At 31.0% G+C, this 25602-nt stretch overlaps 1 protein-coding gene and 1 long non-coding RNA gene across 2 annotated transcripts; both read right to left on the bottom strand.

Moving 5' to 3' along the window:
* Positions 1-3683: 3683 nt before the first annotated feature.
* LOC145806148 (uncharacterized) lies at positions 3684-4821 on the bottom strand. Its single transcript, XR_014348835.1, has 2 exons — positions 4363-4821; positions 3684-4240 (listed from the first exon to the last, which is right to left on the bottom strand). It is a non-coding gene; the product is annotated as an uncharacterized LOC145806148 (long non-coding RNA).
* A 3944-nt stretch (positions 4822-8765) lies between these two features.
* On the bottom strand, positions 8766-15119 carry LOC114313877 (serine/threonine-protein kinase SAPK3). Its single transcript, XM_028260305.2, has 9 exons — positions 14419-15119; positions 11308-11382; positions 10819-10920; positions 10661-10714; positions 10490-10582; positions 10246-10338; positions 10029-10133; positions 9811-9909; positions 8766-9211 (listed from the first exon to the last, which is right to left on the bottom strand). Exons 1-9 carry the CDS (start codon positions 14539-14541, stop codon positions 8927-8929), a joined length of 1029 nt encoding a protein of 342 aa, XP_028116106.2. The 5' UTR covers positions 14542-15119; the 3' UTR covers positions 8766-8926.
* Positions 15120-25602: the final 10483 nt, after the last annotated feature.

The raw sequence follows: 25602 nt of genomic DNA, 5'->3' as shown, positions 1-25602 counted from the left end.
AATTTCAGTCCAAATTTCTCTGGAAAATCTAATTATTCTCAGAAAATTTTCAGATCTGCTGCTACTTTTAGCATGCAAAATGCCCATGATTTTGTTTAGTATTGATTAGTACTCTTTCTCTCTTGCAGTTTTTCCCCATTGTCTTAAGTTTATGTCCAGAGAAAATCTGTTGGTTTTATAGGAAATCAAAAAACTAAGGATAATGAAAGAAGCTAATTTTTGAGACTGCAGAATGTTACTGAGAACAAGATCATCTTGTTCAAATGGTAAGCTAATTTCATCATGTTTAAGGTCCCTCAAGTTGTTCCAGAGAAAATTGGTCCAGAGAAAATTAGTCCAGAGAAAATTAGTCCAGAGAAAATTCACATCACAGAGAAATTTGGTTCAGAGAAATTCTGACTTCCCAGAGAAATTTTACAAATTTCTCTGATTTGAGAAAGGAAGGGAACATTAGAAAATTGATCCAGATAAAATTTCAAATGCATGCACTTACATCCGTTGTGGTTCAAGGTAAAGCACAGAGATCAGCAACAACCCTTCCCAATATCAGCAACAACCCACCTTCTCTCTCTCTCAAGTCTCGGAATGTGTTTTAAACAAATTTTTCTGACTTCTGAATTTATCTCCAGAGAAATTCTGAATTTCTCTGGAACTGATATTGATGTTTGCAGATTCATCCACCAAATTTCTCTGGACATAAATTGATGACCAACCTCGTGGAAGCAGGTGTAGGTTGCAGAAAATGCAATCTAAAATGCAGATTGGCATCTTAACCGAACCCAAACAAAAACCATGATCCCCAAATGCATTGTTTGCTTACCAAGAAAATGCATCAACAAAACAGAAGAAAATAATAGGCATGATGAATCTCCAATTTCAGTAATAAAACCCAAAGAAACAGAGACATTTCACCTTCACTAATCCTAATCACTTCTTTTTTTTTTTTTGGTTGAAGTAAACATAAACACATAACAAAAATTATACTTTATTTTCTTACATCACATGTTTCTCAGGAAACAAACAGTGGTACATTACCAATTTTCCAATTTCTCTGCAGAGAAATTCAATTTCTCTGCACTTCCCAGAGATTTTCTCTCCAGAGAAATTCTAATTTCTCTAGACTTCCCAAAGAATTTCTTTGGGTAATTTTCTCTGTTGTTGAATTTTCTCTGGTTTGAACTCGGAGAAATTTGAATTTTCTCTGGTTTGAATCAGAGAAATTGTTGATATCTACAATTCAGTCTACATTTCAAGAGATTAAAATGCAGAAAAAGGACTCCATGGATAGCTACATTGGAAAAAAACTTCAATTTTCAAAATTAAAATAGAAGATAATACAGAGAGAATGGAAGAGAAATTCTTCCCAAACTCACATACCATTAGAATTTGTGTGGCTCTATTCAGAGAAAATTGTGTAAGAGAAAATTTGTGTGGCTTTGTATGGCTCTATCTAGAGAAAATTGTGTAGAGAAAATTTGTATGGTTTTGTATGGCTCTATCTAGAGAAAATTGTGTTAGAGAAAATTTATATGGCTTTGTGTGGCTCTATCCAGAGAAAATTTGTGTGGCCCTTTTCCAATTTTCTCTAGTTTTTTGTTGTTTAATTTTCTTTGATTTTTTGTGGTTTCATTTTCTGTGGACTGTAAGACATTCACTCAACAAAAAACCAAAGAAAATTGAACAATTACCATTTTGACCAATTTTCTCTAAAGTGTAAGACATTTATACAATAGCAAACCAGAGAAAATTGAACAACAACAAACCAAAGAAAATTGAACAAACATCATTTTGACCAATTTTCTCTGGACTATAAGGCATTCATACAACAGCAAATCAGAGAAAACTGAACAACAACAAATCAGAGAAAATTGAACAACCACCATTTATACCAATTTTCTCTGGACTGTAAGACATTTGTACAATAGCAAATCAGAAAAAATTGAACAACAACAAACCAGAGAAAATCAGAGACTTACAAGAGAAAATCCAATACCAGAGAAATTTGAGTAACCAAAACTAGAGAAATTTAAACAAACCAGAGACCTACCAAAAAAATTTGAACAACCAGAGAAATTTTAACAAACCAATACATACCTTCCTTGATTCTAACTGCAACTAGGTCTGGTTGTTCAAATCTATGGTCTCATTGAACTAATCAAATTTATAAGCCAATTTGGCTTGGCCTTCTAAAAATTTTGCCTTTTAAAACTGTATTTAGATTATGTAGATCTAAAAAAAAAAATACTAAGATATTAAAAAAAAATTCACTAAAAATAAAAAATTGAAAGCTGAAATTATTTTTAAAAAATCAAAACTAAACAGAAACAAAGTTAGTGAACACGGCAAACCATGGGGATAAGAATAAATTCATCAAAACACCAACAAAACATGTATAAAAAACATTAAAGCACAGCAATACTACTAGCATAACCATAGTTTCTTACAAAAATTTTGTTTAACGTGAACACACTTGCTTACACATTGCAAAATAACACACAATTCATTCACCCATCCAACTTTTTGCTGCTTTCTGTTGGTCTTTCAAATTAATAGATTTTCAAACACTCCAATCTTCTGTAGCTCTCAATATCATGACATTGAGCAAAGGTGGTTCAATGTTACTCTTCATCATTAGCTCAAAGACACAAATATCAACCGCTAGTATATTGTTATACAGTGCAAATGAAATCCAACCAAGTTTGTGTTTTGAACCGCGTTTCTTACTATAGAACTTTGCAGACCATGTTCTCCCATCTGAAACCCTTAGTATGACACCACTCTGCTTCCCACTAAAATATTTATTTGCAAAGTCTAATGGTATATGCTGCAAGATATCAAACAAAGTTTCGTACTTGTCTCAATAGAAAAAGGATTCAATTCCACCAAGAGTGAAGCGAAAAGTTGCTTCGTCGACTACTTGTCGGAAAAGTTGCTTCTTCTCCGACGAAACCAACCGGAGCTGAGCAATCTAGGGCACTACAATCAGATTGCGTCGCCGATTTGGGTTAATGAATTTGCAGATTCAGAGAGAGAATTACGCGAGGTTGATGAACTCGATTGCAATTTCAACTCTGAATTTGGATTTGGATTCGAATTTGGGTTTGGATTCCGATTCGTATTTGGAAAAGAGATTTGGGGATTTGATCAAGTAAGGTTTGGATTTTGAGCGAGAGAAAGAGAGACGAAATAAGGAAGACACTGAGAGAGAGAAATGAGATTTGATTTAAAGAGTCAAATTTCTTGTGATATATGGGTGTAAAATTGAGGGATCTTAGACATTATAAAATAATATTGTGGATCTCTTCCATTATTAAAAATGGGAGAGGGACTTTAAACCGATTTTCCCTAAAATAAAATAAGCAAAAAAGCAACCAAATAAACAATCGTCAAACAACCCCTTAGGGATTATTGACTTTTAGTTATTACTGAGTTAATAATTTTTATGTTTATAATACTCTCAAAATTCCTTGCGGATTGACAATCCCGGTCAAAGCTCCAATCTCACCGGTTGGCATGCTGGGCCCAAGAGCTCAAAAGTACCTACAATTGATGTTACGAGAGGGAATATACAATAAAGTAATTTATCACAAAACACATAGTGTTGACTTTGATCATTTATATAATTATTCGTGTCTCTAATTCTTTTATTATTTTTATTTTTATTTTTTTCAAAAAAAGACTGGTGACAAATATTTATTAATCCATTTCTTATATATATATACACACACAACAATAACCATTAATCAGGATAATTCTATTGTCTTATTGTACTCTGAATAACATCATGTAAAAAAGAGGAAATATCATTTTATTTTTAAATTTTCATTCGTTTTTCAATTTGATCCTTACACTTCAATTAATATCAATTTTACATTTAAATTTTTAAAATTTTGATGAATTTAAACTCTGCTATCACATTCTATCTACAATTGAACGAAATGTGTTGACGTGACACCAAAATTTATTAAAAAATTTATTTTACTCCCAAACTATACCTTAAAAATCAATTTGTTCCTCACATCAACACATTATGTCCAATTATAGACGGAATCTAACGGTAGGGGTCAAATTGATTAAAATTTTGAAAGTTTAAGTATAAAATTGATATTAATTAAAATCTGGAGGTTAAATTGAAAAACAGTGAAAATTTGGGAGGCGAAATGATATTTTCTCTGTAAAAAAATTTCAATCGAAATTCACAAGAGCAAGAGCAAGGAGCATCTTCATGGAAAGTTTAAACCTACAAGAAAAATAGCAACAAAGAAAAAAAAAAAGAAGGAAAAAAATGTTAATATCATTCTATGAACTACCAAAATTCAATTGAAATTAAGTTGAGCCCAGAGAGAGCATATGGGAACTTACCGCCACACTTAAAGTGTCGAGGAACCATTTTTCCACAACTATTGAGGAGCTTCATGGTCTGGTTGACATTGATGAGGGAGATGAGTTTGGGAGTGAACATAGGGCACAGGCACTCAAAGTGCCCCAATCTTATATATACACAACATGCTACCGACGGCGGCTGCCCAAACACCGCCTGGCTACACGCATTTGTCACCAGCTGCCTCTCTCTTTGACATTCACTCGGCCTCAGGTTGTCGCTGAAGCCTTGTCCCTTTGCCACCTCACAGCCAAGCACCAACGTTAGTCCGACCATGACCATGAAGAAAAAGGTCCTTGAACAACAACTCTTATTGTGAGCTTCCATGTTACAAAAAATTGAGTAATCCAACTAGTTCAAAACAACTCAAAGAGACTAGTTTTGTATATATAAAGGCATCAAGGTCAACAACTTGCAAAAACCAAATGACGAGACTTGGCGTAACTTGTGGCCGCCTTTTTTTTTTATTGGGTCTTGCTAATTATTGTCTGCTGATGTTGATGAAGAAAATAATTAATGTAGAATTAGTTTGAATTTTAAGTCACGGTTGATGTATTTTTAATATATTTTATACATAATTATTAATAAAAAAATGATATACAAACTTACTTTTTAAATTTATTTTTTATACCTCATGATATGTGATATAATTAGTTAATAATTAGAAAAAGGGTAATGTTAGGGACACCAAATTTTCTACCAAATAAATGATCAAATGTCTCACATGGGTAATGATATGAAAGAGAGTGCTGTCTTTAATGTACTAATTGATTGTCACATCATTAGTTTTAAAATTTTAATTTAATTTTTTTGTCTTGAATAATAATATGAGAAATGTTTTTTTCCCCAAAATTCCCCCCCCCCCGAATAGCCCGAAATTTAGAAGAAAGAGAGAGAGAAAAGAGAGGGGAAGGGGAGGAGTTCCGCCCACCGTCGCCTCGTCGCAGCCCCGCCGTCGCCTCCGCCTCCGCCTCCGCCCCCGCCCCCGCCCCCGCCCCCGCCCCCGCCTCTGCCTCCAGCCCGATTTTGTTAGCCCCCTCCCGTCCTTCTTCTTCCCTCCTCCTCCTTCTTTCTTCTCTTCTTCTTCTGATTTTCTTCTTCTAAAAAAAAAAAAAAAAAAATCCAAAAACAGCGTCCTTTTTTGAATTCAGGGGATTCAGGGGGCTGGGTTTCAAGCTACCAATCACGATTGTAATAATACTCTTATTAATATTAATCCTTGCCCCTAATTTGGTGACGCCCATATGAGCAAAGGCAAATTCTAATATTTGAACTTCCTAAAAAGAAAAAACTTTCTAAAACTCTTCTCGGATTTGGTCACCCATCTATATATGTGTGAAAAGAAAACCCACACTAGAAGGCCACTGTGAAACAAAATAGAAATATGGAATTGCTGTACATCAAGCAAACCCAGTTTTATATATGTGAGAAAACCCACACTAGAAGGCCACTATAAAACAAAATAGAAATATGGAATTGTTGTACATCAAGCAAACCCAGTTTTGGGTTTTATGGGCTATCACAACTCTTATGTTCATAATTTAAATTATTTATTTTTAAGTATGTTTGTGTAAATTATACTTACAAAAAATTATATTAATTTGATAAGCGTAATCACATAATTTTAACATATTTATTTTTAAAAAATGAATGACAACTTGGCAAGTATAATTTTGAAAACATACTATCTATCTTTTTTTTAATATAAATATGATGAAATTATGTTGGTCTATTGATAGGATTTTCAAAAATGATTTATCTATATATAGATTCTAAAAAATTAACATTTTAAACTATCGAAATGAGACTCATGATGGACTTACAAACTTATAATTAGACGGTCAATCTGACCTCTCTCCATATATACCTGGAAAAAAAAATGATATATAAGTCCACTTTCTAAACTAATTTTCTAGATCCACTAATGTGTTAGTGATATCATTGGTGAATGATTGAGAAGATATGAAAGAGAATATTACTTTGAATATCCTAATTAATTGTCATGTCATTAAATTTAAAAATTAAATTGTAGCAATGTAGTACAAGAAATCACATCATGAGGGATAAAAAAATTAACACTATAGGAACACATAAAATAGCCATAAAACCCGACAATGACGGACTTAAAAATTGTGTAAAAGGTGATGAGATAAAATTATACTTTTTTCGTTTTAAAGTAATAATTTTTTTTTTTTTCTGAAAATTTAACTTTATTTGATAGTATAATTATTGTATTTTAAAAATATTAATTTTTTAAAATTTCCTTTTGATAGTAATTTTTTTGAGAATATCAATTGTTATAATTGTACTTTTTATGTCACTAATAAATTTAAAAGAAGAATAAAATAGTAAATTTATATTATTTTATTTCTTAATTTTTAAAAAAAACTAATATTTTGAGATAATAAAAAATAAAATAAGAAATTAAATATTTTGAAATGGTGAAATATAAATTTTGGAGACACTGAAATAAAATTATAAAAATTTTAAGAGTCAAATGAAATTATTTTTTGTTACGGTAGAGGAGCAAAAGTGGCCGGCGGTGGTGTGGCCCCAGACAACTTCGAGGCTCCCAGTGATCGATCTGACATTCTAAAAGAAAAAAATATTTCGTTTTCCAAGCAGGCTTTGGCAGAAAGGAAAATACTAATTTACTTTTTGAATACTCAAAATTTGTGTGAAGCGTTTTGCAGCTGCCCTCAGCAGCAGCAGTTGACCACTCAGCCGCCTCATAAACAAGGTCAAGAAATTCTGTATTGAGGCTTCGTTTGAAAACAGACTAATTTAATAATTTTTAAATTATTTAGTTAAAATATAAGTTAAAAAAATTAATATGTTTGTGATGATTTTTTGATTTTTTACAAAAAGATGTGCAAAAAATATAAAGAAAAGAGAATCTTTAATTTTTTAGTATGGGTTGTTGGCTTTTGACTTTTTTAGTAATTTTTTGACTTTTTGACTAAACGGGCTGGTTCCAATCGAGGCCTGAGTAATGTTAGAAGTATCAAATAATCTATTAAATATTTTATCAAATCTCTTATATGGATGTGAGATCTACACACATGTGAGTTTGTGTGGATCTCACACTCATGTGAGAAGTTTGATAAACATTTGGTATATTATTTAGAATCTTCAACATTTTCCTTCTCTATTCGCTATTTGGCGACGACTTGTATTATGATTATTAGCCTTGTTTGAAAATAACATATTTTAGTCAAAAAATTAAAAAATTATTATAAATTGTCAAAGGAAAATGCGCGAGAGCTCGAATACATGAAGCTTGAATCCCCCGAATGCCAAACGACGTCGTTTTAGCAATTTTTTTTTCTCGTTTTTATCTGAAAAGAGGGAGGGCAAGAGAGAGAGAGAGAGAGAGAGAGAGAGAGAGAGAGAGGAGGAGGAGAGGAGAGAGGAAAACAAAGAGAGAGAGAGGCGACGGCGATGGTAGGGCGATAGCGATAGAGGGTGCGACGATGAAGATGAAGATGAAGATGAAGATGATGTGTTGATGATGGTGATTTTTGTTTTCTCTTTTTTTTTTTCTATGGCTCTGAAGATGAAGATGATTGTTGATGATGGTGATGCTGATGTGATGAAGATGTTATTGATGATTATGATGTTCACCAACGATCTTCTTCTCTCCTTCTCCTTCTTCTGCCCTTCTTCTTCTTCAGACAATTAGACATTTAGACAAACGAGAAGGAAAAAAGAAAAAATAAAAATAAAAATCTCAAAACGACATCGTTTTGAGATTTCAGGCCATTCGGGGGAGCTTCCAATTCAAGTTACGTAGCACGGTTAATTATCAAATTACTCTCTTTTATCTTTCTTTTGTAAAACTAAAATATTACTAAAATAATTTGTTCACAAACAAGACCACAAAATTAAATCACTCACTAATTAATGCAATAAAAATCTCAAAACTTGTAAATTGTTTTTCTGACCAATAAATCTTAGCCTTCGTCGAGGTATGTCTTATGAAGAACATGTTGTCAAGTCTAAATTAAGGTCAAGTTTGGGAAGACTAAATAAGTGCACTTTTTGTCTTTTTAGACTAAAAAGATGAGGTTGAAAATATGAATGTTTGGGTTAACTTTTTGACTTTTTATGGAAAAATGTGTAATAAAAAATTGTAAAAATTAGTTTGTAGGAGAAAATTAGAATTGAAAATTGTGCAGCCGTAATTGTTGACTTTTGGTGAATAATGATGACTTTTTAACTTTTTGAGTAACTTTTTAACTTTTTGACTTTTTTTAAACTACCCAAACTTGGCCTAAATCACTTGTCACAACAACAATAAAGGAACCAATAAATTAAATCAAAAAGAGAAAATTATAAGTGAACAATAGATATCTCTACAATAACATTACTGCAATTTTTCAAATTCAGCTTATAAATTACTTGTATCTTGTATTTATTCCATATTATTGTGTTCTGTACAGTACAGACTCATTAATACAAATTATAAATCTTCACTTGAACAACAAACAAAAAGGCTTGAAAAATCAAACTTTGTGAAAGCACTTATTATTACAAGGTCAATGCTCAAAAAGGGGTGAGATATTCCCCACTGTTGTCAACTTCAGAATCCAAGTCGGCTTCGATATCGTCAGGACCTGATGATCCAGCACCTGTGGCTTGCCCGTCAACTAATTTGGATCCTTCGCCGGGGGTCTTTGCTTCTTGAATGATCCGCATTATTTCTTCCACACTCTGAAGCAGTTGGTCGCATCCAGCTGCCTCATAATTTGTTTTCTCGCCTTCAATTAGCTCTTTCGGCATGTTTTTCATAAACCAAGGGTGTTTTTTTATCTCTGGGATGGTGATTCTCTTCAAGAAGGATTATAACAGTTAGTTGGTTATCAAAAGTTTTAAGGAAATTAACAACAACGAAAACAAAAGGCTAGTAACTACACAACTTTTTTTTTAAGTTATTTACCAAACTCGAGTCCTTTAAAAAATTATTTCCCAAGTGCAAGTAGTATTTTGATAACACGGCTTCCCAAAACAGCATAAATTTGGAAAATAACGAATCAGGTCAAAAACATTTGAGATTGGGAAATATGTTCTAAAAATATGTGAATTTATCTATAAAAAAAAAATATCAGTCTTTTCCAAGACAGGCACAAAACTGTGTAATATATGTTTCAGTTTCTGTCAATCACTAGTAAGAGTGCCCTGACCAGCATAAATACAATCAGCCCGGTAAAAAAAGCTATAAAATGTGTAATCATCGTTAAAACTGTGTTGCTAAACTTACAAAATTATCCAAAATTGTAAAAATATAATTTTGATGTAACGAAATGCTTAAAACGTTGTATATAGAAAACAAAAGAAGGCTCATTTCAACAGCTTCAATGTCCATCTAAGGTCATACTGCACTATGATTATAGAGAAAGGCACTGAAATAGTTCATAGATGAAAAATACCTTTGAGGGATTTGCAACAAATATATGAGAAAGGAGGTGCCTACAGTCTGCAGAAACACGTACGTAATCGGGAATGGAGTACTGAACACTCATTATTCTCTGTAAAGAATAAAAAGAGAGTTAAATTTGCTGGTAGAACAACCTCAAATCAATTGAAATTTGAATTGGAAGGAGATTGTTGATCACACTATAAAATAATCATTCTGATGCAAACTCACCCCAATGGTCTTCCGGAAATTTCTAGGATCATCAGGATCCTCAAAAGGGTATGCTCCAACCAACATCACGTATAGTGTCACACCACAGGACCAAACATCTGCAATCTAAAACTGAAGAACCATCAAACAACCAAGTAAACTACAGAAACTGAATAGCTAGCTAAAAACAAGCTTTTTGTACATTGTAAAATTAAATATAATATAAAAATATATATACCTTCCCATCATACTCTTTTCGTGACAGGACTTCTGGGGCAATGTATGCTGGCGTTCCCACAGTTGATTTTGGTTGCGAGTGCAACAAGGCCGACTGCAATTTCAATAAATAATGAATAAGAAAATGAAACTATGAAAAGCAGAAGTAAATAAGAAAACCCATAAAAATTACCAGCACCAAAAATAAATGCTAAAAACACAACAGAAGAAACACATCCCAAGTCCTGACTAGAAACATTATTAACCTTAGAATAACCAAAGTCGCATATTTTAAGCCGCGGAGTTGGACTTCCATCCAAGAGAGTGTTTTCCAGTTTCAGGTCCCTGTGACAAATTTCCTACAATAAAATAAATAGCTGATGTAAAAAGATGAACAATGCACACAAAACATGAAAAAGAAATGCCAAATATTATACCATTGAATGACAGTAACGAACTCCGGATATTAGCTGCTGAAAGAAAAACCGCCCCTGTTGTAAAAGGGAAATGTCAGATAGAACCTTTTATTTGCACAAAAGGGAATGAAAATCCAACAAGACAAAAAACAAATGAAATGGAACATATGGTTTTATACCTCATCTTCACTAAATCGACCAGCGCTGCATATCCTTGCAAAAAGCTCACCACCGGCAGCATATTCCATGACTATAGCTAAATGTGTCGGTGTCAACAATACCTGCAGACGAGATTTCTCCTAAAGCATGCTTTGATATATATTCTACCAAGAAGAGTGTGAATGAAACCCTTTCGGACTAGTTTTGAGTATAATTTTGAATAATTATCTACGAATGTTTGCACAAATATCATGTAGTTTGTAGTTGACACCTTGCTACCTTGTCTAGTTGTTGAAAACGTGAGGTGGAACAAGCTTTCTCAGTTCTTCAATTGGGTTCAGTAAAAGATAAAAATGTTCAACTAATTTAATCGTAGTATGTTGTGATGTTAAAAAAAATATGACCATTTTTGCAACTATACAGATCAAGAAATGTGCGTCGACAAATAATCACATTAGAAACCCCACTTTTTGCACTCATAATTTAATAAAATGCAACTAGATACTTACCTCCTTGAACCTAACAATGTTGGGATGCCTCAATGATCTGTGATTTATGATTTCCCTCTGAACATTTTCATCGATCTGAAACAAATAAATAATAATAACATTAATAACAATTTTCCTAAAAGACAGAAACCACAAGAAGATCTCTGTACGTAGAAAACAAATAAATACACAAGATACAGAAACAAAATTGAAATTTGAACACAGCACTGACTTGCTAAGGGACAAGGCAAAGAAACTGAGGCATATGGTGAGAATGCCTTAAAAATATGAGGTGTCTTCTCTCAATTACAGAAGTTTCGACATGACGTGCCATTGCACCTTCGAAACAAAGATTACCGCTTACTACATAGAACTTTGTGGAAATTGCAGTACTTGAATAACAAAACTATGTCATGATAAAAATCTTGAAGCTACTTCAAATAAGTTTGAAGTATGTTGAAACTCAGCTATTATCAAGCATTACCATTAACTGTAACAAAAAGACAAAAACAAAAATAAGAAAAACACGGCACATCCAACTTCCATTTAGTTCAATTTTTTTTTTTTTTTTGAGAAAAAATAGAATTACCTTACCCTTGATTTTTCAAATTTAAAGTCATAACCATCATCAGTTACTGAAAGTTAACCATCCTTATGTAGTATTAGTTACTGTCAAATTACATGTTTACAACTTCTTGTACATAATTTTAGATTCTTTAATAATTAAATGTAGACCACGTACATGTCCTGACTCATACAGAACATGTCAACCTATTTTATCTCCTAAAAAACAGCATTCCCAGCTCTGCCCATAAACCCATCCGGCTGTCCCCCATCTCAAACCTGCTCCCTCTCATGTTTGTAGGCTATCCTGATGATGAGACAATTGCCTTTTGTATGTTTCAGGAATTTCAACATAATCTATTTCAGAAAACAAAAATTAAAAAATTCTCAATTTTGAAGTCTTAGAGTTGTCACATTATAAGCTAAACTGAAAGCTAAATTATTAGCAACACCAAAATTTCAGACACCATTCTGTTGGGCAATACGCTCCCAACCACTGTCAAGTGTAAATTAAAATATACAAAAATAAATTAATTTACTAAGACAAAGAAAATAGACAGCCATAAGGGACACCCAGATTTATGTGAAAAACCTCCTATGTAGAGTAGAAAAACCGCGGTGCAAATATAATCTCCACTATATCAAAAGAATGGGTTCACAGTATTTCTCCCCTCAACAGGGAGTACACTCTCCACTCAACGCACTAGTGGCTAAACTCTCCAAATAATAGGTAAACTCGAACTCTATCAAAAAGGAGGTATACGACACACGTTTTTTGCCCAAATTTTGAGGAATACAGCAAAAGGAGATATCTCTCACCTGTCACTCCGCTCAACTCTTGCTCTACTTGAGGAAAAAAAACTTCAATACAACAGTGATACCATGTCATTGGTATCACCATCCAATCATTTCTTATTTTTTACCCACCATGTATATGTGGTAAGACAATTATTGGGCTGACCCTCCACATCATGTAACTTTATTGCTTGTTGGTCATACCATGTCATCGGTGTCACCATTACACTGAATTTTTACTCCTGCCTTAGAAGCTCCCTCGAATAGGGTAGTTTATAGTTGAGATTGAGTCCTAGGAAAACCAAATCCCATCTGTCTGACCACATTTTACTGTGCTATTTTTCTAGATAAAGATCTGTGGTAGAAAATCAGCAAATATGTTTGCTGCTGTATTTATTTCTACCCACCGAAAAAATTCATGCTTCACAACCTCCTTTTCAATTGCTTGAACTTACTCTTTCTTCAATTGTGAAAGAGCATTTACTATCTTTGAGATTTTGCATTAACATCTTCATTAATGATATTTGGTGAGGTGGACCCTAACACATTCCTTGAAACCAAAGAATTTCTCTTTTAAGTCTAGCTCTAGAAATATGAACCACACAACCTTAATTTGTTTCTTGATCAAGCAAACCAATAAAATCCTGTAAAGGATTTGCACAAAAATATGCTATGGAAATAGGAGGCAACAAAAAACAAAAAAAAACACCCACAAAACCATTCACAACATATGAAGAAAGTTATACATTTCTTCCACAATGAAACTACAAGGCATGGAAAAGTGAAAAGATTTGAAGAAAAATTACAAAGATATTGTGTTTGCACCTATCACTCCAAACATCAAGTAATTCACTTTTGCATAATCCATAAACCTGCCTTTGTTGCCAACACCCTTATTATCCACAAACTAAAAACAAAAAATTGCACTGCCACCATCAAACATCAATACAAATGCCGCCATCAAACATCAATACAAACAGATTCACATTTAGACCTTTAGATTCCGTTTGGACATAAAGGTTTTAAATGAAGGGATTTGAGGTTAAACATTACAATAATATAAGAGGGTTGGCTATTATAAATAGATTGAGAAATTAAAGGAAAAGAGAGAGTGAAGTTTAAATATTTTATTAGATCTTTGTACAACTCTAATCTTTAGTGTGAAGGATTTCAAATCGCAAATTTTAAATTGTCATTTCAAATCTAACGTTGTAAAGCTCTCAAATCACCATATCCAAATTTGAGATATTCTCTTCCAGCGAGTTATGATTATTGCCAAATTCCTTTTATTTCAAATCCATAAATCCAAATGCAGCTTTAAGGTTTACACTTGTATATTCAAAGAACAAGAGAAGAAAAGACGACCATTCTTCCTTTACTTCTCACAAGTTTTCAAACAGTGCCTAAAGTTCCTATTTGAAGACTAACCAATCACAGCCTAAAATTTTTATCTTTAGTACAAGAACATTCCAAGTCCAAATTTGATTTTTCCACAGTTCCCCTCAGCCTCAGGCATTATAAAATGATTTCCAATCAAAAGAACATGAAAACAACATGGCATTGACCATCACCAAACCTCATGGCAGCAATGCTCAATTCAAATACAACTACCAAAACTTCAAATTGGAAGTAGAAAAAAAAAAAAAAAACACAAATCTGACACAGACCAGGACAGCCCATTTCAACAAATTAATAGCACATACGTACATACAGATATGTTTGGCATATGCTGATAATTTTATACATCAACACATTGTTTGACTAGAAAATTACCTTCTTCCCTCTCTCTATGTATTTGACTGCTAGAAGCTCCTTTGTCTTCTTATCCCTCACCAATCTTGCCACTCCAAAATTCCCAGAACCAAGTTCTTTCAAGGGCTCATATTTTTCCTCCATCCCAACACACCCCCAACTCAAAAACCAACAAAATCCAAACCAAAAACCTCAATGCCCACCAAAGAAAACCAAAAACCCAGATGAAAAACCACAAAGTTCACAGAGAGAGAGAGAGACAGAGAGAGATTGTTTCAAAAATGTAAGACCCACCCAACCAAACCACATAAAAAAAACCCAAAAGATTCTGCTATTATAAGCCTTCCTTTGGCATGCCAAAAATCTTGTTTTTTTTTTTTTTTCTCGACTATTTTAGAAATAAAAATATAAAATAAATTAAAAAAATTATAAAATAAAATGTTATATTTAAATTATAATTATTTTTTTTTATAAAAATTTAAAAAAATTATTTTAAACAAAATTGTATAACTCAAACTTAATTAAAAAATCAAAAAATCATCTCGTAACTCAAACGAAGCCGGTCTAAATCAAAATAATTTTAAAAAATCAGAATGAACTGTACATGATACATAGACATAGACGTGTATTAGAGGACACGTGTGGAGGAAAGGGTGGCTTCAAAGGGTCGGCCATAGGAGGCTGTGATGCTGACAATCTCTGACACTGGTTGTCAAGAAGTTATTGATTGATTCTTGGCATCGTGACGTGGTGCTCCATTCAATATTTTGAAAATTGCATTGTTGAATCAATCGAAAAAATAATCAGATAAATGGATTATTAATTTAACTGTAAGCGAATAAGAATTTAATCGTGATATTATAATTATATCATAAATATATTAAAATTTATAAGTATAAAAAATATAAATATTAAAATTATAAAATTAATAAATAATAAACATTTAAAAAAATAATTCTTAAAATTTATTATATATTTTTTATAGATTGATTTTTAGTGAATGATAATATTAAATATATAATATATATATATTTATTACATTGTCAACAATTGTGTTGATAGTTTAATGGTTTAAGTGTTTACCTTTTATACATTTAGGCCTCGTTTGGAAAGTGATTTTTTTAGCCAAAAAATTAAAAAGTCACAAAAAAAATTAAAAAGCCAACAACTCATACCCAAAAGTTAAAGATTCTCTTTTCTCTCTACTTTTTGCACATTTTTTTGTAAAAGTCAAAAAGTCATCTCAAATATACTAGTTTTTTTAGTTCATATTTTAGCCAAATAGTCAAAAAATTACTAAATTAGCCTATTCTCAAACGAGGCCTTAATTCCATGTTCAAATCCTCTCCAAAACATATTTTTGGAATAAATTTTAATTCTTAAAACTCGACCGATTCTTATATTGACCCGTGATCGATTCATCGGTTGTTCTAATTGAACTAGCGATTCTTTCGATTTTCAAATTCTAAGCTAATTTTTAACATAGTTTAGGTTTGTAAGGTCATTCAGATTAGAATTAGGTCTCGTCACCAATTTGACCGGTCTGATTTGGATTTGAAAACCAATTTGACCGGTCTGATTTGGATTCGAAAACATTAGCTCCACTGATATGTTAATAAAAAGAATAGAATTTACAATTTTATATATTAACGGATTGAAAATACAAAAAATATGAGAATTTGTAATTGACCAGACATGGTGCCTAGATCAATCAATAATTTTCTTGTTGTGGGGTTGTGGTGCGTAGGTTTAAGCGTGAATTCAAAGACATGGCGCACGATAACTCACTGTTGTTGGGTCTGCTGTGTTTGAATTGTGACAGTATGGGCCTTTTGTGGGCCCCCAAGTCAATGAATTGGGTTTTTTTGTTGTGTACGTGCCAATAGTGGGCCCGGGTTCTGAATATTACCCAACAAATCTTACCCGACCTCAGAGGTTTATCCTTGTTTATCACTTTTGTCCTATATTTTAAAGTGGTCCAAGCTCTTACAATCGCCAATCTACGCGCCCTAGGGGACCAATGATATAGGCTTAAGATAATGTTACATTCACGCAATTTATTTCCTCAAAATTTTTCAAATGTGACGAAAAGATGTATGTAAGAAATGTTTTAAAAAAATATTAGAGTGTAGGTTAATTTTTTAAATTTCGTTTGTCACAAAAGAATTTAAGAAAAGAAATTATGTGAATAAATAATTTTTTAACTTACAAATTGTAAAAATTAATAAATTTATATATTTATAGAGTTGTATTTTGAGTTTGTGAGTTGTTGAATCATGATTTGAAAAGAAAAAAATTATTTGGCTATGAGTTTTCGAAAAAAAATTTGAATTAAATTTTGAATTTTTGAAATGAGAAAAGTTATTTAATTATAAGTTTTGAAAAGAGTTTTTAAAACTTAATTCAAAAACTTATAACTCATAACCAAATACACAACTCAAAACTCTATTGAAATATCTACTCAAAACTCATAACCAAACTCTTTTTAAAATTTAATTCAAAAAAATAATTATTGAAAAAAATAAATTTTTTATTTAAAAAATTAAAAAATCAGAAAATATTTTTATTTAAAATATTAAAAAAATATATTATTTTTTGTTTTAAAAAAATACTCAACTAGTGCTTTAAAATCACTTGTGATTGTAGTTGATATTTTTTTTTAAATTGTTTTGTTTAAAAACAGTTTTAAAAAAAATTATATTTAAAAAATATCAAAAATATATATAAAATTTTTGTTTTCAAATAACAGGTTGCAATTGTAAAAAAAAAAAATACTGTTCCGGTCAACCGGCGGACGACCGGGTAAACCTAATCTGCAAATTCAAAATTTAAAAACTTTACTCTATCAAACATGCATTGGAATGTATAATCAAATATGACATTAGAATCAATTTTTGAAAACGTAAATCAAATATAACATTCAAATATAATGATGGAATTAGGATAAATTACAAATACACTCCCTGATATTTGATTAAAATACGAATCGCCCCCTGTGGTTTGAAATTACATTCCACTTCTTGAGATTTCTAATTTCATAACAAAATAGCCCATTTTGTTAATAAATTATCAAGTTAATTAACAGTTTTTAATGACGTTAAAAATATGTTTCAATTAATAATTTAGGTAATTTTATTATTGTATAGGAGAGCAATTATGAATTTCATTTTCTTGGTTAATTATGTTAAATAAAAAATTCTAATAAAGGGGTATTTGTAATTTTTCAAACCACAAAAAATAATCTGTATTTTAAACAAATCTCAAAAGATATATTTATAATTTACTCGTAGAATTATGATTTGAAACTTAAACCATATAGAGCTGATTGTCATTCTTGAATATTTTTTTTTTGGCATAAATCTATCTAAACAGTAAAATACACTAGTGGCACTGGCATGTGTATAACTGTATTTAGAAATTGATATGTTCTATTTTTTCAATCTATGTAAAGATTGATGATTTTTTTTTTATCCATCTAAATCTCAGTCATGCGTAAAAGTACCTATATTTAGCTCCATTACAATTAATAGATGAAACTCAAATCAGGCCTTTTACAATTTTATAAAAATAATAAAAAGTTGACTTTTCATTATGTATATGCACACATACATAGGTATCTGAAGTGTGAATTGAGTGATGTGTGAAAAATAATTTTTTTCTTAAAAAAGAGAAGCAAAAAGCAATTTAAAATGAAATAAACCCAAGCCCTTATGGAACACAAATAAATAGCTTCAACCGTTGTTCTCATAGAAAAAATAGCGCAGTATATATTAACAAAATCAAGTCTTTAGGTTTTGGAAGTCGGGAGCTCTTCGTTTGATGGAAGCTTAGGACTCGTTTGGAAATAAGTTATTATAGTGATTTTTTAATTTTTTTATTAAAATATAAGGTAAAAAAAATTAATATGTTTGTAGTGATTTTTTGATTTTTTACGGAAAGATATGTAAAAAGTAAAGAGAAAATGAAACTTTTAACCTTTTTTTTTTTTATAGGTTATGTGCTTTTTGATTTTTTTAATAACTTTTTAATTTTTAAATAAAAACAAACACATGTCAAACGAGACCTTAATAAGAATTGTTGGTCTATTTTAATATCTTTTATTTATTTATTGATATATCTTGTTCATGAATGAAGTTTCATTATTTTAGTAACCTCTTATCTTGTTCATGAATGGGTTTCATTATTTGGTAACCTTTATCTTGTTCATGAATGGAGAGTAATTAGAATTCATGAACTTGGTGGTGAGTTAGTTTTTGAAGTTACTCCATTTACTCTAGTTAATGATCATCTTTATTTTTGGTGTAACTTGTAAAGTTCTAGTGGCCTATAAATAATCTCTCTCATCTACTCTTTCTACACCAACACACACAAACTATTTTCTATACAAAAGAGATTACTAGCAAAGAATAGTGTTTTTCTTAGTGGAGCTTTGAGTTCACCATCTTGTGCAGAGTTGGCCTAAACCATACGGAAAGTGGTCGGGCTGTTGTATCGTAGAGGGGACAAGTCATAGTTTTGTGACTGTTGCATCGGTATTTGGGTTCTTTCTACCGCAGTGGACTTGATCTCCTTAAAGAAAACGAGATATCCGTGTCTCAATCTGATTTATTTGTATCTCATTTTCTTTGCATCATTTATCAATAAAATATAATTTTTTTCTGGTATTTTCACCAACAAGAATAATTTTATTTCTAAGACATAGTTTAAGGGTTGTATCTAAGGCCCCGTTTGTTTGGGGTTATAGGGAGGGGATTGGGTTTGGTAGTGAGGAGAGGATTGAGAATGGGGTGTTTATTTTGAGAGATAGGGAGGGGATTAGTAATCCCATGGTATTAGTAAGGAGGAGGAAGGGGGATTGGTAAGGAGGAGGTAGAGATGTATTAGAAAAATAGTGAGGAGATTAGAAATTTTTTTATTTTTTTTATATTGGGAATTTTTTAAAAATATAATGTTTAATTTTTTATATTTTTTATTTGTTTTTATTATTTTATATAAAAATAATTTAACAATTCCTCACTATTAATCCCCTCACTATTAATCTTCTTACTATAAATCCCCTCCATTCTATCTCGGAAAACAAACGGGGCTAAAGGTCTACCCCATTTCTCTGTAATTATTCTTCAACTTTTTAAAACCTTAATAGTTCAACTTTGTTGAAGTAAGTTTTGTGGAATTTAGGCTAGTGTTTAATTTTTGTTTAATTGGTTCCATGCTTAGAAAAAATGACAGTTGCATTAGATAATTGATAGTTTGTTTAAAAATCTAATTAAACTCCATATGAATATAAATCTTGAGAATATTAAATATATGTTACAATTTATGTATATAGATGGAGTGGAATTAATGACAAAACATGATTAGTGTAAACAAGATTTTATGTGGTTGTATTAATTATGGTTAGGTTTTATAACATAGAGCATGATACACAAAGAATTTTTGTTATTATTATTAGTTTTTACTATGATTGATGTCATGAAATTATAAAATTTTAGTACTTGAAATTTGACCCCTTACAATACTCCTAATCGTCACATCAATTAGTTATTATATGACCATATTGTTTCCCTGTCATTAGGTAATCATAACTTTAGTTAGGTAAATGTTAATGAGCAAAATAAAATAATTTAGTTTTATCAGTGGTGATAATTTTTTAGAAAATGGCTTGGACTCCTATTGGGTGACCCCATCACCCCCATTATTTTTTGATTGGTGCAAAATATTCTTATTTTTTATTTTTTATTATTTTTTTTAGCCTTCCTCTCACGTCCCCTCACATGGAGGTGGGGATGCTGGGTTCTACCCCAGTTGGGAGTCTCCAGCAAGGTTCTAATTTTTTATCAGCACATCACATGATTTAAATAAGGCATTTATTTTTAATACAAGATAGATTAATTAATTTAGAAAAAAGACATAAGATACGCCATGTAGATATTTTCATGCCTAAAACAAATCTTAACATAACTAATGTATGTTCAAAAATCTAGTTGACTAAAAACTAGGATGATGAATGTTGTACTAATAAAAAACTAGATGATGAATTATTATTAACCCTATTCATTATACAAATTATAAATATTAAAAATCTCTTAAATTATGTACACTAATTAGTGAATATAATATTATTCTAAAAAATTATTTAAGGGAAAGTAAAGTTCACCAAAAATCTCTTAAATTATGATATATTAATAGCCAAGTTTGGCAACCCAAAAATAATCTATTTTTTTATCTTTTTATCTTTTTTTCATCACATCACCTCTCTATTTTTTTGCATATATTTTCGTAAAAAGACAAAAAATACACTTATTTAGGCCATTCCAAACTAGTAATCGAAACATACTTGTGCCTTGGCTCTTGTTTGGCATCCAATTAAAAAGGTAGTTTTTTTTTTTTAAAAAAAAAAATTGTGATTGATTAGTCTAGGTGGAAAAATCTGAAAAGTAAAAATAAAAATAAAAAATTGAAAAAATAAATTATTTTATATATATTTTGTATTTAGTGAACTTTTATTTATTTATTTATTTCTCTTTTTTAATTTGTCTAGTTGAGTAGATTCAAAAAATCAAAATTCTTTTCAAAAAATCATAAAAAATAATATATATATATATATATATATATTAAAAAAATCAATCCTAAACTACCATTATTTATCTAAACATCTTGTAATTGACATATATTTTTAACTTATCAATAAGTTAGGTAAGCTATTATGGAGTTCATGAGAAAGTTAAAATTTAATTTTTTTTATTTGAAAAAATAGAGAAAAGATCGATTGAAATTGATCTTTGTCAGTCATCACATTATTTAATTTTGTAAGATTTAAAATTTTCACTTGGCATGTTAGGCTTTTTAGATTTTCAGTTATTTTAGTTATAAAAAGGCAAAATAAACTTTTTAACCTAATAAGATAAAACATCATATCTAATCCATAATTATTTCATTTTTTCTCTCATAAAAGTCAAAAAAATCAAAAAATTTATCCTAAACGAGACTTTTTAACCCCAAACTAAAATAGTTAAAAATTTAAAAGATCAAAAAGTCAATTTACATTCCAAGCGAACTCAAAATTATTTTAATATTTTAACCACTTGCAATTTTTAAGGCTTTCAAATCGCCAATAAAATAAAATAAAAAAATCATTTAAATCACTTATGTTCATATAAAAGTAACAGCATTATTTTCAAAACACGTATATTTTGAAAACACTATTTTAGGCCCCGTTTGGGGACCCTTTTTTTTTAGTCAAAAAGTTTAGGATTCATTTGGGATCAGGCTAATTTAGTAACTTTTTGGCTATTTGACTAAAATATGAGCTAAAAAAAACTAATATATTTGGGATAACTTTTTGACTTTTTACGAAAAGATATGCAAAAAGTAAAAAGAAAAGCGAATTTTTGACTTTTTTGTGTGGGTTGTTGGCTTTTTGGCTAATTTAATAACTTTTTAATTTTTTGGTTAAAAAGTTCTGCTGCCAAACGAGGCCTAAATTTAATGACTTTTTGACTTTCTAGTTAAAAAGTTCGGTTGCCAAACGAGGCCTAAATTAGTCAAAAAGTCAACAACTCATACAAAAAAATCAAAGATTCTCTTTTCTGTCTACTTTTTACACATGTTTTCGTAAAAAGTCAAAAAGTTATCCCAAATATACTAATTTTTTTTAGCTCATATTTTAACCAAATAACCAAAAAGTTACTAAATTAACATGTTCCCAAACGAGACCTTAACCATTAAAAACTTCAAACAAAAATAAAGACATTCACTGAATTTGAACCATCGCTCAAATTATTTGAATTTATGTGTAATAGTTATTTTACTTAGTCATCTAAAATGATATAGATTGACATATTAATTAATAAAAGTAATACAATTATTAATAAAAGTAATAATCATGATTGATAAGAATAATCCGATTGTTAGCCTTACACAATTCAAATATTGTAGGCTTTCACTCAATTTGAGCCCTCGTTTAATTTGAATTTATATATATTAGTCGTTTCACTAATCATCAAGAAGGATGTCGATTTATTGATAAAAATAATAACAATTATTAATAAAAATGACAATCATAATTGACGAGAATAATTCGATTGTCAGACTTACACAATTCAAATAATTTAGGCGAGCTCAGATTCACGAATCAATCATTTTTCTAAAAAGAGACCATAAAACTCAACTCAAGCATGAGCGTGCATTGCACGCGTTCTATAGATGCGATTAGAAGTGAGCAGCGGATATATCGATTCGTCAAAATCGATCGAATTGAACCGATCTGCCGCATTTTGGACGGATGCGTGATGACGAGCGGACGGTTGCGGATTGATTTTCTCCAATCCGCCAATCTAGCGAACGGATGGCGGATTTGAGATTCTTTTAGCCGCAACCGAACCGCCAAACCGCGAGCACCCCTAATAATTTATAAGACTTTGTGTTTTTAGTTTGTTTAAATATTTTGTTTGCGTTTTTCAATTAAAAAAGAGTTTAAATATTCTGTTAAAAAAAAAATTCAACTTAAATATCTTTTTTGAATTGAAAAAAATAAACGTATTATTTATCTATTTTTTTGATTTTAAATCTATCTCTAAAAATAATAAATAGAAAATATGATATATACTGGTTGGTTTTTATTTTCAAAAACAGATATAGATATAACAATACAGAGGCATATAATCTTTACTACTCCTCTGTTCATGGTTTTGGTGGTTTGAATTGTTTTTATATGTTAAGAACAACAGATTATAAAAGGCATGCTATGATTGTAGTATGTGGATGAGGCATGCAGTGATTATGATATTCTAAAGTTTCAAACTTTTTTGCTTTGGATGAGGCATGCAGTGATTGTAATATTTTTTTTTAAGTCATTGACTGTAATATTTTCTTCTTCTTTTTTTGAGGAAGTGCACAAGTTAAATTATGTTGAAAATTTATTAAATTTTAAACCGCCAAATCGATTCGCATCCATCCGCTAAACCGCCAATCCACTCAATCCACATCCGTCGAATTAACGGACGGATGCAGATTAATATTCTCCAATCTACCAAACTAACGGACAGATGACAAATTGAGAGTTTCGTGACCCGAATCCACCCGCACCATGCCTAGATGCGACTTGCGACTGGCAGATAGATTACCCGAAAAGAAGGGCGCATGTTAGTGTATCGAATTGCGGGTCCCACATATTGGTTTGTAGCGATTTCCTTTCTGCTCTGTTGCTTAAAATGTGTCATGTGCTACTAATGAGTATGTGCTCCCTATATTCTACACCGTTGGATGATCATCTAATAATTTCATTCACAAAGGATACAGCAATCTCATAGCGAGCTTGGGCCATGTTTGATTGAAGATGTGGGGGCGGATATTGAATTAGTAATATGTGAATTTCACTTTTTTTTTTTTTTTTTTGATAACTCAGGTATCCCCACAGCCGAAGCATGGGACTACTTCTGAGGGTCCTGAAGTTAACGACCGGGCCAACCTCCAGTGATGTGAATTTCACTTAATTCTTATTTGTTTGTGAAATTTGGCATGAGATTAATAATCTGATGAAACTATCAATCAATATGAAATTGGCATTAGTATGAGTGGGTTGTAATTATTAGTCCGATCCCATGAAAAGTTACTTTTCTAAATACTATGTTCTTTTAAATAATTTTATAAATTTAATTTCAATAAATTTGGGATGAATCTAGATTTGATGGCCTGTTAGGTTGTTTTGAGAAATTGATTACAAGTTGATTTTTTGATTTTCTTTAAAGTATATAAAAAAATAGAGAGGTGGTATATTCAAAATATATTTTTCAAATTGACCCGCTTTAGGACCATTCATGATTTATAGGGCTTAAGATTATGAATAGGCTTTGGTTGAACAAATATTTTATTTTCAGTTATAATATGGACATGCTTGAAAAGAGTGATTCAAACCCAACCCAACCTTCCCTCCGGCCTGTCACAAACTATAATCTATAATGCATTTTTATAAATATCCATATTTATGTGTATACTTTACCTTGTTTATTTTTATTTTTTTATAAGCATAAATTATGTATTACAAGTTACATAAATAGTTAGTTATAAATTTTGAACAACTAACAGTAATACATAATTCATACTTATAAAAAGTGAATTATGTAAAGTTAAAAACTATAAGTAATTTAACTATAGTTTTTTTTAAATAAAAAATATATTTATATTAAATAATGTCTGAGCCATGTAGGCTTGAGATTTTTTATTTTGGTTTTGGATGGACATAAGAATGAGTAATGTTAGAGATCCATAATTTGGATCTCTAAATTTATCCACAATGATGTGGTAAGAGAGGTAGATTCTACACAATTGAGTACATGACAAATAAAAAGTTGACATGTATCATGCTTCATAATTGTGGATTAAATTGTGAGACGTTTGTTGTGGATCTTAAATATTTTTCCATAAGAACATAGTATATGCATGATCTCGGACTTGGCTGAATTTCAAAAATAACTTCTAGTGTTTTTATGTAGCATGGGCCTGGATCGAATCCCTTCAAACCCGAATCATATCCACCCTTACAGCGAACTAATACTATTACACTAATGCATAAAAAAATATATTTTATTTTACATCTCTAACTTAATGTCATCACACTAATACTCTTCAATCTCACTATTTTCATAATCTCATAAAAAAATAAAAAATTTGGTAGAGCTTATAGTAAGAGTTTGAGAAACATTTGGTTTGTACATGAGTTGGCCTGATAAAGACGGCTTGTTGAAGCAAACTAGAATACATATATGTAGGGTTAATGTTAGGAACATTAAGGGTGTGTTTGATAATATTTACGCTTTCAGTTTATATTTACAAAAATTTTATAAATTGATTTTTGTTTATTTTTTGTTTATTTTTAGAAAAACATAAACTACAAGCGCGTTTGGTAATTGACAAAATGTTTAAAAAAATTTAAAAATATAAAAAAGAGTGAGAAATGGCAAGTGGTGGCAAGTGGCGGCGGAACACGGTGGTGGAAAGTGGTGACGGTGGGTGGTGGGTAGCTGGTGGTGGTAGGTGGTGGCGGGTGGGTAGGTGGGTGACAGTGGCAAGTAGTGGGTGGTAGCGAGTGGGTGGTGGTGGTGGTGGTGGCAGGTGGATGGCGGGTGGTGGTGGCGGGTGGTGGTGGTGGGTGGATGGATGATGGTGGCGAGTGGTGGGTGGTAGTGGCAGGTGGTGGTGGCAAGT

Source organism: Camellia sinensis, chromosome 13, assembly GCF_055761805.1.
Source record: "Camellia sinensis isolate YWXY chromosome 13, ASM5576180v1, whole genome shotgun sequence".
NCBI classification, from domain to species: domain Eukaryota; kingdom Viridiplantae; phylum Streptophyta; class Magnoliopsida; order Ericales; family Theaceae; genus Camellia; species Camellia sinensis.
The sequence above is the reverse complement of the archived record's forward strand: the minus strand, read 5'-3'. Positions and strand labels throughout refer to the sequence as shown.